General features: G+C 43.8%; 2 protein-coding genes across 3 annotated transcripts in view; both read left to right on the top strand.

Annotated features, from left to right (window-relative positions):
* The window catches only part of ITCH (itchy E3 ubiquitin protein ligase), a 58,932-nt gene extending 52,466 nt beyond the window's left edge, over window positions 1-6,466 (top strand). For both annotated transcript variants that reach the window (XM_055721545.1, XM_027799335.2), the window contains exons 21-24: window positions 638-742; window positions 1,808-1,904; window positions 2,291-2,363; window positions 3,024-6,466. In XM_055721545.1, coding sequence (XP_055577520.1) covers window positions 638-742; window positions 1,808-1,904; window positions 2,291-2,363; window positions 3,024-3,123 — 375 coding nt within the window. In that variant the 3' untranslated portion in view covers window positions 3,124-6,466. The remainder of the gene's footprint in view (window positions 1-637; window positions 743-1,807; window positions 1,905-2,290; window positions 2,364-3,023) is intronic.
* Window positions 6,467-7,926: 1,460 nt separating this feature from the next.
* Window positions 7,927-13,593, top strand: DYNLRB1 (dynein light chain roadblock-type 1). Its single transcript, XM_055721548.1, has 4 exons — window positions 7,927-8,051; window positions 10,357-10,432; window positions 11,822-11,989; window positions 13,065-13,593. Exons 1-4 carry the CDS (start codon window positions 8,049-8,051, stop codon window positions 13,106-13,108), a joined length of 291 nt encoding a protein of 96 aa, XP_055577523.1. The 5' UTR covers window positions 7,927-8,048; the 3' UTR covers window positions 13,109-13,593.
* The last annotated feature ends 1,555 nt before the right edge of the window (window positions 13,594-15,148 follow it).

Here is a 15,148-nt window from a genome sequence, read left to right as displayed (position 1 = left end):
GTTTTATAGGGCGTTAGGAGGGAAACTTCTATAGAGTAGCATTTCATTAGTGTGCTTCCCTTCACTTTCCTCTGTACAGCCTATTTACATGTTTCTAAAGGTTAAGATTCTACTGGTAGAAATTTCTGATCGAATGGCTTTTGTAATCCTTAGTGATTTGATTTGCCTGTGTTCAATGAATAGGTGACAGAAAGGGAGGTAAAACCAGATATGCAGTGGGTGATTGCACATTGATCGGACCAGGTTCTAGATAGCTTTGATCTGAAAATTACACTTTCTGAAGTATCTCTTCAACTTGTAAAAACATAAAACCAAACCTCCTGTTCCTAGTGGAGAATTTATGCCTGGGCAATGATAAACTGTTCCTGGCTTGAATGTCTAAATGCAAGCAATTATTCCATTTTTCATGACAGAGGAGCTTTCTGTTTTGTGGCATCTCCAAATCCACTTCATGAGCAGTCATCATTCTTTGTTGTAGAAGTTTTGGATAAAGTTTAAAATTAAAACCAAGTATACTGTCATTGCAGATGCTTCTGAGTATGGGTGCAGTTGATGTTCTGTTTTGCTATGTGGGAAGTCATAGAAGGAAAGCTGCAGCTTGTACTCATATGTTTATTTCCCTTTTTCTCCCCTAAAGGTGCTTCTGTGTGGAATGCAAGAAATTGATCTGAATGACTGGCAGAGACATGCCATCTACCGGCACTATACTAGGACCAGCAGACAAATAGTGTGGTTCTGGCAGGTTTGTAGCCTTTGTTTTAGTCTCGGACTGACAGAATCACAGAATCATTTAAGTTGGAAAAGACCTTTTAAGATCATCAAGTCGAACCGTTAACCCAGCACTGCCAAGTCCATCACTAAACCCTGCCTCTGAGCACCACAGCTACACATTTTTTAAACACTTCCAAGGATGGGGACTCCACCACCTCCCTGGGCAGCCCATTCCAGTGCTTGGCCACCTTTTTAGAGAATATTTTCTAATACCCGATCTGAACCTCCCTGGTGCAGCTTGAGGCTGTTTCCTCTTGTCCTGTCGCCTGTTACCTGGGAGCAGAGACCGACCCCCCTGCCCACAGCCCTTGCCAGGCACCTGTGGGGAGCAACAAGGTCCCCCCTGAGCCCCCCCAGCTGCCCCCCATCAGCCTTGTGCCTCAGACCCTTCCCCAGCCCCATGCCCAGCTCTGAACATGCTCCAGCCCCTCAGCATCCCCCCTGCAGCGAGGGGCCCAATCCTGCACACAGGGTTCCAGATGCGGCTGCACCAGTGCTGGCCACACTTTCAGATACAAGCCAGGATGCTCTTGGCCACCTTGGCCACCTGGGCACGCTGCTGGCTCATGTTCAGCTGGCTGCCCACCTGGCTGCGCCGCTTCCCTTGTAGTCTCCTGAGTTGCCTGCCCCTTCTTCCAAAGGTGGTAAATTCTTTTTTTTCCCCCTGAATTCCAGCCAAAGCTCTCTGTTCAGCCAGGCCAGTCTTATTCCTTGCCAGCTCATTTCAGCATGTGGGGATGGCCTGCTCCTGTGCTTTTAAGATTTCCTTCTTGCAGGACATCCGGCCTTCCTGGAGCCCCTGGCCCTTCAGGGCTGCCCCCCAGGGACTGTCAGCCAGGCCAGGGTCTGAAGCTGCAGAGCACAGCCCACTAAGTAAACAATCATCAGAATTACTGAACAGATCTGTAGTGTGTAAATATAAATTGTTGCCAATCCAACTATTCCTAATAGTCAGGTAATTTGTTAATGTATGGATGATGTGAAAATCTGACCATCAAATCTGTACCTAAATGTTTATTCAATTACTGTTTTTCAGTTTGTGAAAGAAATAGATAATGAGAAGAGAATGAGACTCCTGCAGTTTGTTACTGGAACCTGCAGATTACCAGTGGGAGGATTTGCTGACCTCATGGGTATGCATTAATAATCCCTCTAATGCAGTAGATTTTTTTTTTTTTTTTAAAAGAAGCAAGTTTTATGTTTGCAGACATTTTTCATTAATTTTACATGGAATGCTGTTTTGTAAGTCCTGCATATGCTTCAGCTATGATGGAAAAAGACATGGAAGGAGTATTTACACGTGTTGTGTTGAGTTTCAAAATCACTTCAGATTTAGCATTTCACCACATGCATACTCTGATCTAGACATTGTATAGTGAAAGACAGATGTCTGGGGGGAGTTGTGCAAGTAATGGTAACCCCGTCTTTTGCTTAAGCCTGTTGTTCTTACCTTGCAGTGTGTTACCTTCTGGTACAAAGGTAGCGAGACCTATGCCTTGTTTGTTTGAATTTGTTACAGGGAGCAACGGACCCCAAAAATTCTGTATTGAAAAAGTTGGAAAGGAAAACTGGTTACCTAGAAGTCATACCTGGTGAGTACGTAACAAATCGTGATACTACTCTTGTTCTGGTTTTGCTGACAACAATCTACTTGGAGATTTTAGTAAATGGGTAACATCCTTAAGTGGTTGAGACTGTGAAAGCAAACACTAAGTTATGCCAATAAACTTTGTTGTTGAATAATAGCTGAACTTCGAGAAACTCCTGTGGCGTGGGGTACATTACATGGTAAATTCCATGGATTTGTGTATTACTGAAAATCTGAAGTAATAACCAATACTGCCTAAAGAGGCTGGGATTGAATGTCTGTTACCGCAACGCTCTGTCTTGGTAGTGAAGTAGCAGGCTCACACTCCCTCTTCCCTAGGGAAAAGGTCGCTTCAGTTCCTCAGGGGTGTTAGTGGTTAGTAAAAAGACGCATTTAAAATTTCAAATGTGAACAACTACTCTAGTTAACCAAGTAGGAAAATTAGTAAAACTTCTTACCAAGTACAAAATTATCACTGTTCAAGTGCTTGAACTCTTAACTTTTGCTGTCAAATATATATATTTATGTCAGTAGCCAGCTTTTTAGAGGGTATAAATCCAGGTATCTGTCTATACTGCAAAACGTTTAATTACCCATATTCATAATGGATTTTTTAGGATGGTTTAATTATTTTTCAGTTCTTAAGTTTTTTCTTTATTTTCAGTTTCAATCGCTTAGACCTTCCACCCTATAAGAATTATGAGCAGTTGAAGGAAAAGCTGTTGTTCGCAATTGAAGAAACAGAAGGATTTGGGCAAGAGTAGCTAAAATTTGCACCTTGAAGAATGTGAACTCAACACGATGTATGTTCTTCACTTCTTCTGCTTGTTGCACACTTCATTGTAAAGTAGACTTGACTTGGATTAATTTAACAATACTAATGTGTAAGTAAACGGATGTTACCCTGAGGTTTTATCCACATTAACTCTGGATTTCTACAGAGCACTTTCAGAAATCAAATGAGCAATCAGATACAGCTACAAATGAATTACGACCTAAGTAGAGGTTTAATACAGCTTTGGGCTCTGCTTTGTTTTACCATTCATTAATTAGAATGTGTCCTTAATGACTGACAGATTTTTAACAATAGTTTTGTCTTTCCTTTTTAGTAGCATTTTTTGCTACTGATGCACTGGGAAGTTCATTGGTAGCTGCAATGCTGCAGCAGCATCGTAAGCCTCTTTACAGCGGTGTGACTAGAGACAGCCTTTAACCATCCTCCATGCACCGCAAGCAAATTCATTGCTTAAGCGCTTTTCTTTTTTAAACTTGAGTGTGGCTAGACTGTTTTTCCCCCGCCGGGAGCCTGCTCCCATGCCAGCTGGACTCAAGCTGCTGCTTAAGGGGATGTCAAACCGTGGCACAAATCCAGGGCATAGCTTTGCTTTGTTTTTTCCCAATCCTGCTAATTTCAGCAAAACAGACACCCGCCCAAAGTTGTTCAAACGTTTCTGTGTGCCCTCAGAAGAATTCTGATCTTTTTCTGTGTAACATGTTTAACTTTTAAATCAAGATTAACACTGTGGTACTTCACTTGTATTGCAAAAGACAAGGCCACCTGGGATTGCACTGATTCCATTTAGGTTCCTGTTTGCAGACTGATGTTTCTTGTCAACAGTGTTTGCGGACATTATTCTCAGTGTTATTCTTACATGTTGCAGTCAGTTTGCTCGGAAGACTTTATTGGGTTCTCAGGAAGAGGTACAAAACAACTGGATTCAGAAAATGAATTACTATTTTTGCTGATGAAGTGATAAGCGATACTGGCTAAGGCTTAAGAGGATTATACAGTTCAGACATGGATTGCAGATCTTTGAAAAGCTGGAGCATCAGTAAATAGTTCTATGAAGACTGAAACTAGTTTTTTGCAGAGGTTTCTAAGCCAATTCACCCTAAGCTGCTTATAGCTAGTAACTTTTGTAGTGAGTACCTACTGGATTAATTACATCTTTTAATTCCTTTTAGAATCTGTTAATATTCAGTTCACTTCTGGTTTACAATAACATTTTGCATTTGATGCTCCTTTAGACTGAATGCACTTTTTGGGTATGGTCAGCCCTTTCCCTATCCGAGGGGTGTGAAGTAGCCTGCAGCAGGTGAGCTGTTAGCCATGGTAAGAGACAGGGCGCTTGAAATGGCATGTAGCACATATTAAAGCATAACACAGCTCACAGTGTTGGGACAGGAGCTGTTTTTAAGAGGCTTCTGGGTATCAGAGCTGAAACAGGACAGTGGGAGACTGTAAAACTAACTTCCAGTCTTGAGAAGAATTCTTTCCCGCCGTCCCTTCTGGCTAAGCTCCAAGAGGGAATAATTTTTTTCAGGCCTAAGAACCAAGACTTTGAAGTTTTTAACTGACTTGAACGAGAGTTTTTTCAGGGCATACAAAGTGGTAAATGCTTATTGGAAGGCAGAATCATTAGGCTTCAGTGTGAAGAGCTCTTTCGTCACTCATTGTAAGAAAGGTGTGCAAAGGAGTTTCTGACAACACAGAAATGACCCTCTTACAGCTTCATTGATGGTGAGAACTAACCTGGCTTCATGGTTTTACTAGGAGAAAAACCTGCCAACTTCAAAACATTTGATGGATAGATTACAGTATACAGCTCATGAGGAGAAAAAAAGCCTTATAAATATTTTCTGTTTATATTAATTCTTACAATGAAATGTAGTTATCTAACATATTTACAAGAGGGATTAAATTAAGCAAGATAATGCAAGATTAAGCTATGAAAAATAGTCTGTGTTCTGCATAATGCTTTATGATTCATGTAGGGAACCTAGAACTATTGTTAATGTATAAATATCACCCAAAAGGCTTTCAGCCCTATATTTTTAAAATAAAAGAATAGTTATAATTGAAATAGCCTTAGCCCTAGTTCTATAGGGTATGGCTGTTTAATATTTTTATGGTTGAAATGTTTAGTTCGGGAAAAAGGTAAATGCTTGTATATATTTTTGCAGTCCGGGATTCCACTTATTCCATTTTTCTTTCTTTAATTTAAATGGCATGTTTGTATGTCTTTTCTGCTGTATTAGAATTGGGAAAAGGGGGCTGGATATCCCAAGATACAGTTTTTAAATACTGCAAATAAAGAATTCAGTGTGTGTGTGTGTGTGTAGGGAATAATCGGTGAAAGATTGGATTTGGCCAAAATATGAAAAAATTGAAGCAACTTTACTGTGTTAAATTGGCAATATTGCTGAAGTCAGAGGTTAAGATTACTTAAGCATTTTACTTCCTCAGCATTGTGAATGCTAACCGATCTGTTAACTTTTTACAGCGTGTTGTGTAGAAATAAAAAAGGAATCAATATAAGCCACTGGTACACTTTTCTGTTCTTTGTGGGGATCTGGTGAGAGTGTGGATGAGCCCACAGCATCCACTATCGCAGAAAATATGTTGTTATGAATTGGACTTACAAGCAAGACTTGCAGCAGAGATTAATGAATTGGTCTCCCACTACTTCAACTGATTTTAGCAACCTGAGCTGCATAAATTCATTGTAGTCGCAAATGTATATCTGTATGCAGCTGGCCATTGATACTAATTTTCAAGTATTAAAATAATATTCACTTAGAATTTTCCCTTATGAGAATGACATGAGCCGCTGATCTAAGAATTAACAAAGCCTTACTGTTCTGGGTAGCTCAGGAAATGTTAATATACTAATGAAATACACAGTAAATGAGTCATGTCTTCATCAGATCTAGTATGGAAGTTGGTTGTTTTTTTTTTAAATCCAGTTGCATGTGTTTTTTTAAAAAAGCTTTTTTTAATTATTCTGAGAAAAATATCACAAAAAATAGCTTGTTTAATTTTTTTTGTTTCCATTTTTATTACATGCTGCACTGGATTTGTAATCTCAAGCTATATTGGTATCTCCAGCCCCCTTTTTGCGGTGTCTATTAATTTTCTTCAAGAATCCCTGTTTGTGTATATGTGCTCTAGTGAACTCGTATATAAACTGGGATCAGCAGCACTGGATTGTAAAATACTGTACTGAAATTCATTGTTGAAATTTCCTTGCATTGTAATTTCAGATACTCAGGTAACTGTAACAGTATCTCAGTAAGTCAAATACTTTTATAAAACTACTTAAAGAAGCTGGCAGTCTCGTCATTATTCCTTCTGTGTTATGGAGCATACATATGCAAATAACTGGTCTGTCTGCTCTCCTGGGGGTGAGGGATCGGGCTGTTCTGGCAGTTAGTCCTTCTAGCAAAGATCTTCAGGAATGGTTCTTTCCCCAGCCCTCGGCTGCCATTGTTGGTTGCACTGGAAGTTCGTTAGGGGATTTCGGACCCGGCTGCCTTTGTGACTGGGTAGAAACTGCAGCTAAAAGAATTCCTGACTGTTCTGTGCCCGTGGTGCAGGGGGTGCTGCTCTGCTGGGGTGGTACTCAGAGGGAGGCAAGAAGCCTGGAGATGGGTTCTGCAGGAGCCGCAGCTTCAGCGTTTTCTTGTACGGCTACTGCAGTAATAACAGAAATGAGGTGGCACTGCACATTTGTGTCTCCTGTTCAGGAATGACAGGGTGACAGGGAGAAGGGAAAAAAAGCTCAGACGAGGCTGACCCTCCCTGAAGGGAGAAGTGGTATTGACATTCTTTCTGTCATGAGGGACCTCTCCTTATCACCATGACCTTTTGAAGATCGTTGAGATTGGCTTTACAGTGATGTGGGCCGGGTCCCTCAGACATCATGGGCACATCCCATCAGGTCTCACGCTTTGTTCAAATGTTCCCTGAACTGATCCTCCTCCACTGAGGGCAATCTTCCTTGCTGCAGCCCTGCTTTCACTCTGCTCACTTTCTCAGCTGTTCACACAGGCTGGGTTAATGCAGTTGTGTTGGCAGCAAATCCCAAGTATGCTTTTCTATGCCAGGTAAATACATGCAGTAACAATTGCCCTTTTCCTGTAGTGAGGGAGGTTAGTTTTGAGTTGCTGCTTCCTTCATGCTTTGCATTGAAATCACTTAAAAGCTTGTTAGTAAGTTGTGTAAACCCCAAAACTGACGCTGCTTGGGGTAGTTTGTAGCACAGCTGTGATTCTGTATTTCACATACATTTGAAGTATTTAAAAAAAAAAAAAAAAGGGCAAAACACCCAAGAAGGAATCGCAGCACAGTGCATGATAAATACACAACTGGGTGCCGCCACCGTGTTAGCTCCTTGCTCTTTTCTTCTACGATGAGGTTGTGGGTGGGGACAGCGGTGGGTTTGTGCGCGGTGGGATTCACACGCAGGACGCGCTTATTCACACAAAATTCGGTTTGGTTTCGGCGCCGGGGGCAGCTGGGCACGGCGGCTACCGGGACCGTCCCGCCGCCCCGGCGGTGCCCATCAGCGGAACCGACCTGTGCCGGAACCGCCTGCTGCGGCCAAGGCTTGACCCGGACTGCTGGGCCGGCGGGCAGAATTGACTTTAACGGGGTTGCAGCGCTGCGCAGGCCCACGGGAGGAGACACTGACCGTCTCTGCTGGGTCCCAGCGAAGGGTTTGTTCCGGGCCTCAGCAGACGCCCGGGGCCAGCGGCGGGGCCGCCCTGAGGCGCACCGGGTCGGGCTCCACGGCGGCAGCGCCGGGTCCCGCCCCGCCGGGCACAAGTGCTTCCGGGACACAAGTGCTTCCGGGGCAGGCGGCGCGGACGCGCGGGGCGTGGCCGGGCGGAGAGGCGGCGGCTCGAGATGGTGGGTGCCGGGGGCCCGGGCCCGCTCCGTTCCGCAGGGCCTGGGGGTGGCGCGCCCCCTCAGCGCCGCCCTGGGCCCCTGGGCCTCCCTCCGGGGGCCCGGCGAGCGGAGCGGCCGAGCTCGGCCCCGGGCAGCGCCCGCCCCGCGGCAGGGGCAGGCCGGGGGAAGCTGGGGCGGGGGGTCGGGACCGGCCTCCTGCGCCGAGCGCGAGCGGGGCCAGGCCGGGCGGTTTGACCCCTCTGGTTCCTCGTAACCGCCGGGTTGGGCCGCTGTGCCGGGGCCCGGGGCCGTGCCGTTGTGCGGAAGGCGGCCGGCTGTGCGGGTGTTGGTGGCTGGCGCGTGTTTGTACACTTGGGGATCAAAATGTGGGGGAAAGTCTAAAGAAGCAAATTCCGGCCTAAGCCGCAGCTGGAGGGTGCAGCGGTCCAGTCAGACGGTGTGGGGGTTAACGCTTTCCGGGTGAGGCCGGGAGGTGAAGGCTGCTGCTGGGTGGGCAACAGACGTCGTAGATGTGCAAATCGGTGGTGGCGCAGCATTTATGTTCATTTACCGAAGCGCATCTCTCCTCCCTATACTGTCTCTTGTAGTTATTCAGCCTTTTTTGTCCATTTCACGAGTTAAATCTACAACTTTTTTCTCAGTAATATTTTTTCTGCTTTGGTGAGCTGAACTGACTTGCGGAGGTGTTGGACAAGCACCAGAGGTGGCGTGTGCCAAGTGGTACGTGGGTGTCAGGGAGTAAGAGCAGGAGGAGCAAGACCCTCCCGTGCCACCAGCAGTGAACTGCTAGAACAGATCACCGCACCTTGTGACTTAGATTATCTGTTGGTTGTTAGAAGAAATTTGAAAATGCTGTTGTTCCATATGGATGCTTCTTTGCATCCAGATAGGTTTCTTAAGGTCCAGTGAAGGAAAGTATTTAATGCATCGGGACTGAAATGCTTGTAAGAAGTCAGGAGATTATTTCAGACTTAACAGTGTGCCACCATGTTTCTCTCGGCATTTTTACACCTTGTACCTTGTTCTTTGTTTCACTTTTCTTGTCTTCCATTGGAAAATAGTCCAGCATTCAGAAATAATCCAGAGCTGTGTTGAAACGACTGAATTTTTCTGTGCTGGATAAGACAAAAAACTGCTTCATAAATACCAGTGATGGTTCTGGAATTATCTCTTATTGGCAACAGCTTATGTTCCTCCAAGCCACTTACACTAACAGCACTCTGCAGAAAGTCTGCTGGTAGTTCTGAGGTTGAGGCCATGTTTTGTTAGCACAAGTCTGCTTCCTAGGGAACAGGGCTTTAACAGGACCGTGCCCATGTGCTGCAGGGTGGAAGTGGAGAGGGGGTTATTTGCAGCGCCTGAGCAGCGCGGTCCTCTTTGCCAAACGCCCCATCTGGGTCTCGCCTTCCCTCAGTTCAGGTGGTTTCTGTAGGACACTGTCTTGCAGGATCTGAAAGATGCTGCGTGTCTCTGTTTCCGTTAATGGGAGTAAAAAATTGCCAGATACTCACCAAGCTGTGGAAAACAGCTCAGGTGCTGAGGTTTTATGATCCTATTAGAGAACCCATAGTTAAATTTTGGCTGGTGTCTCGTAGCAATGGGAATTGCGCAGAAGGGTTTGAAAGCTCTTCTGAAGTTTATGGTGATTTTTACAGAGAAGGCAGAGGGACTACTTACCTTGGCCTTCATTTTGCATTTTTTCTTTTTTTTAAGTTGATTTTTCAAAGTTGTAAATTGTTTTTAGTGGTTATAATCTTGTAGCTATCCCAGCACAGATCGTAATTATAAATAAATAGCGTGTTCTAATTGGTGTTTCCCTCACTTTTCTTATTTGCAATTGCTTTTAGCAGTCATTTGACAAAAGGGAAGGTAGCCTTGCACCCAGAACGTATAATTTTCTACTTTTTTCATAAATTCCATGCATATTGTTATACGTGATTTTTGCTCAACATCTAAATTGTAGTAGTCTGACTAAGCAGTCTTCCAGTTGCAAGGCTACAGTAAGGATCTGACGCGGGAGGTTGGGGAGGGGTTGGGGAGGAGGAGAGAGGGAAAGATTTGAGGAGACCTCCAAGTTTTCACAAGATTATAATCACAGGTGAGTAAAGAGTGAAAATCAATGGAGAGCAACTGAAAAGGTCATGCAGAAAAGGTAGTACCCAAGGACAGTCACTTTGCTGTATAGAACGGTGTGGGTAGTTTGTTTGAATCATCTTTGTACAGCTTTATTTTCAGACACATGATTACAGAGCTTTAGTGGAAGGCAAATAGCAGCTGTGGTCTTCTATTGATTCTCTGTTTGCAGGCTGAGGTTGAAGAAACGCTGAAGCGAATTCAGAGCCAAAAAGGAGTGCAGGGGATCATTGTTGTTAATTCTGAAGGTACTGTCTCATTTTTCTGAGCTATAACTTACTCTAAACACGCACTTTAGGGACCACTGATTGTGCTACTTGCATTTAAATTACAGTCTGTCTTTAGCAAAGGTTTTCCTGTAGCCAAAGCAGATAGACAACAGTTTGACTACAAGAGAAAACTAGATTCCCATTTCTGCTGTTCTGCAAGCTCACTTTATTATTTAAAAAAATAAATTAAGTAAAATAAATTGCAAAAGCTTGGAAGTATTTGAGTTATGCCAGTGCTTGAGACTGTGTTCTGTCAAAACCTTTATCAGTAGCACTAAAACCTCTCATGACATCTGAAATCTTGCTGCTGTGCATGTCCAGAATGCTGCTGTCTTGGCAGACTCGGGTAGCTTAGCAGCCATCGCGTGCTCATGGCCTCACGAGACTCACAAGCTAGTTGTCTCTTTTCGGAGTGATTGAAGGGTCCAACGGAGCAGACTTGTTCAGAGCACTCTAAATACTCCGTGAGCAGCCCAGCTTCTTAAGAAGGTGACATCCTTAGGAAAGGTGACAGATAGCTATATATGAATCTATGGAAGATCAGATCACTGCATACTTGTATGCAGCTTGTGTTCCTGCTCGCTGCTTGTTCATGGCAGTGAATAATGGATTGTGCTCTGTAGGCTGAATCTGCGCTTCTCTGTACATACACCTGCAGCGGTTTTTCTGCCGTGCCAGTGTTAGTAGTTGGCTGCTGTGTTGCTCTGACATGTGAGCTGAATTTTGGCTGGCTTTCTGTGAGGAAACATGTCTGCTGGGTGGTGGAAGTATAAGGGAGGGCAAGCTCTGGCCAAGGAGTGTGTGTGCTCTCTTGGCTGGTGCACTGGAACTGAACCAGGGACCTCACAGTCTGCATCAGCTCGTGCAGCTAAACATTGGAGCCTCAGTTTTGCCACTGTATGGTGCAGCAGCTGATGCCCTCTATAAGCAGCACTGGTCCCAGCCTAGCTTGCTTGAATATCATTTAACTGTGATGTTCAGGAGCCTTTCTGAAAGGAAAAGCTGTCCCCAGTCAGAGGAAAAAAATTGAAAGATTGGTATTTCCTCTCTCCCCCCTCAAATGCTTGGTTTTGTTATTATTTTTGTTTCTAAATGTCAGAAATAAATGAAAAAGCAAAAGTAAAGCACTGATGCTACTAGCAGTGAACAGTTGTTCTCAGCTATGCGTGTGGTTCCAGATCTTAGCTTTTTCACATCTTATTTCTGTTCATGTTGTTCTTTTAAGCCTTCAAAAGAATGTTTCTAATCCTGCTGTAGCGACACCACCTGCTTAGGTTAAATAGCCAGCCCAGCTGAACCTGGTGATGCTCGAGGCAGAATTAGTTCTGGAGTTTGTCACCCACCCTTGCTGTCCCCTGTTCCTTGCAGGTATTCCTATCAAAAGCACGATGGACAACTCCACAACGATTCAGTATGCAGGCCTCATGCACAGCTTCATCATGAAGGCAAGGAGCACTGTGCGAGACATTGATCCCCAAAATGACCTCACCTTCCTGCGGATCCGCTCCAAGAAAAATGAAATCATGGTTGCACCAGGTAATAGTGAGTGGGATGAAAGCAGACGTCAGGGAATCCAGCAGAATTCTTTTCTCATGTGATTGATGCTGTCAGCCTGAGAGAAAAGTTCTGCCTGCTGCTTTATTCATATTACATAATCTTTTATTTTCCAAGAAGCTGTTTTACTTTGTTCAGTCGAAAGCTTTTATCATTGACCTAAGTTCGCTTTTTCATGTTTGAATGTGGGAAATCACTTTCCTCATTTCATGTTCATTGAAGTAGAAAGTGTTAAACAGTGTTTGAAAGTGTCTTGCTGCCTCTCGTGCTTTGTGTTTTTCCGTATAAAACCACAAGAGTTGGTAAAGGAATCTGGTTTGAGAGCGGTTTCGGTTCAGCCCTGTAGACCAAGTGATAAAGCAAAGCAGTCTAACAGATTTGTCAGTTCAGAGAAAAGTAACAGAGCATATTGTAGCTGTAATCATGAGTGGTAGAATGTAGCAGCAGCGACCTTCTTTTCGGGAAACATCCCCAACATTTCATCGAATTATGAAACGGGAAGCAGTGAGATGAGTGCAGTTCACTGATGTGGCAGGAACTCACCTTTGTTCCTTCATGCTGCACTGGCTCTGTGGTGGGATCGTGCTGGTGGAGAGGCAGGGAGAGCGGAGGATTGCAGTTGCAGCAGACTGCTCTGCAGGGACTGGTCAAGGCAGATCTTAAGACAGGCTTGGGGGCTTGTGCTGAGGCAGCCTCTGATTTCCATGTGAAGGATGAAAAGAGAGGAGTAAGTATTGGTCCAGAAAAAATGCAGCTACAGCTGCTGCAGCCCAGCAGTCTGCCTGAGGGAGAGGTTACCGTTAGTTCCTAGGCACAAACTGAGTTAAATTCAGTTGACCTGGGAGCATGCAGTTTCTGGAGCTGAGCCTTTGTCTCAGTAACGCTGATAAAAACAAGTGACCTGACATGCCAAGCATGTTTTGCTCATTGAGGATGAATGTCAGGTCTCTATAGTTCCCTCAGTGTGTCAGTGAGATGTGAAAAAAATGTTGAAATTTACTGTTGCTGTGAAAAAATACAAGCAATGAAAGAATAACTTACGCTTTTTTTCCTCCAGATAAAGACTACTTCCTGATTGTCATCCAGAATCCAACTGAATGATTACACTGACTTGGTCTGGTTTTTTTTCCCTTTGCCTGTTTTTGGGGTGTTTTTTTTTGTTTTTTAATTTAATGTTAAAGAATAGAGCATTAGTGTTAACTCTGCTGTACCACTTCAGTAATGTCTGGAAAAACAAAAGCAGGTGTTTTTGTTGTTTACAAACAGAAAAGTGGCTTTTTTTTTGTATCACAATTCGTTCTGAGGAGAAGTTGGTGAATTAGAATCAAGCAGTAAACACATGCTACAGATCCTTTTAACAGTTAAGAACATAATATAATAAAATTCTAATAATGTTCTAAAAAAGATTATTCTTTGTATGCTTCCATGCTTCTGTCACTACTATTTGAGATATGCTTTTATGCTATTACTTTTGAATGACTGTAAATATGAAACTTGCCTGTCCTCTAGTTCTGTCTTACTCTGTTGGTTTTACAAGTTACTTTGAAAAAGTCTGACCATATCAAATTAAAAAGTGTCATCGGTGACTGGTTTTGTCTTACGTGTTTTCTTTCTGATTTTAATTATTCCCATGACTGACAGAGTTTTTTCTTCAAAACATAGAACCTTCTTAGGACTAATTTTACTAGTCTGTTACTTCCCCTAAACAAAGATTTAGGCTCAGTGCATGTGCAATGTGCTCGGAATTGTCTTGTAAGTTGGAGCATTTTCCTACCACTTCCTTTTTGTTTCAGACAGAGGAGTGTTGTGGCTCAGGCAGGCCATTGGGACTGCCTGATGGAGCTCTCATACGGTCACAGTTCGGTAGCCAATTTGATCTGCTGTCTTCCTTTAGCAATTTTTTTATTGATGGCCATTAAGGACAAACAAAGGGTTCTCTGGTTGTGCCAAACAATAAAGCGGCTATTTTTTAGCCTTGAAAGCACCTTGTAATTGCATGCAGAGCTCAAGAATTTATGCAAAATGTCTTCCTTTTGAAGTTGTTTGTCAAGTGTGTGACAGACACAACTCTGGCTTGTACTGAAGAGTCCTGGTGATGCGCTGAACGTCATAGTCCAGATTCAGAAATTATGCCGATGGTCTTGTGCTGCGTTTTCTTTGCGTACTCAGGTAGCTCGACGCAGCTAACCGCCGAGAGCAGCTCCCTTCCCCAGCGTCTGTCCCGCAGAGAAGGGGGCGCTTGCGCAGGTGGTGTAGCTGCCTGCTTCTGCTTCAGCATCCTCTTGTGTTAGTGTTACCAGCCTGAAAAGGAATTTCTTCTGAAGTGCACCTGAGCCTCAGGCATGAAACATACTCTACAATTAAAGAAAAAACGTGGACTGAGTGACTGCAGTTTTGTTAGGGGATGCTGTTTCTTGTGTTGGTGAGTGATCACTTGTGGCTCATGGATTTCTGTTACCAGAAGTGTATAAACCATGTTTAGCCCTGCTTTTTCAAAATTACAATCAGTAGTAGGAAGATGTGATACAGTCCAGTTCTACACTGAGGAACAGACTAAGGGTTTATGGGTGATCTCAGCAGGTTAGCAGGAATTCCAGGCAATTGGCTGCAGTGCAGTTTTGGAGTCTTTAGCAAAAATTGGTGTTGACTTGCAGGCTTTCATGGATTTCACAGCACAGAGTGATGGGGTGGGTATGTGGTGACTCAAACAGCTGAGATAACCTGTATGTTTGGCATTTGTTTTCTGTGCATTTTCAAGCTTGGGCATTAATGTACTGACTAATTTTTTAGGTAGTGATTGTGGCCGTGAAGGTCAGAAATGCTTATTGAGATCTGTAAAGTGGTCAGTCCTGCAGCATCTGGGCAAGGGTGCTTTACAGTATTTTGGGTATCTCAGCTGTTATCATGACTCACTGTCGGCTGTTACTCAGTTTATGAACAGTTTCTCCCATCAGCATATTTCTGACCACACTAAATTGGTGTAGCCTTGGGATCACATTTTGTGCCAAGAAGTGACTGATGTTAACATCCATCTCCTAGTGTTAGCAAACCGACAGATAATTTGCATAGCATGTATTCACTGGCCCTTTTATTATTGAATCTTTGTTTAAGCCATGCCATCAAACCAAGGAATAGGGTTTG

The sequence above is a fragment of the Falco cherrug genome, chromosome 10 (assembly GCF_023634085.1).
Source record: "Falco cherrug isolate bFalChe1 chromosome 10, bFalChe1.pri, whole genome shotgun sequence".
Classification (NCBI taxonomy): Eukaryota; Metazoa; Chordata; class Aves; order Falconiformes; family Falconidae; genus Falco; species Falco cherrug.
This window is presented reverse-complemented; position numbering and strand designations above follow the sequence as displayed.

Bases quoted from the DNA above. Each gene is read 5' to 3' on its own strand.
- DYNLRB1 (XM_055721548.1), top strand. The intron at 10,433-11,821 runs GTACTGTCTCAT...TGTTCCTTGCAG, and splicing joins CATTGTTGTTAATTCTGAAG to GTATTCCTATCAAAAGCACG. The intron at 11,990-13,064 runs GTAATAGTGAGT...TTTTTCCTCCAG, and splicing joins TGAAATCATGGTTGCACCAG to ATAAAGACTACTTCCTGATT.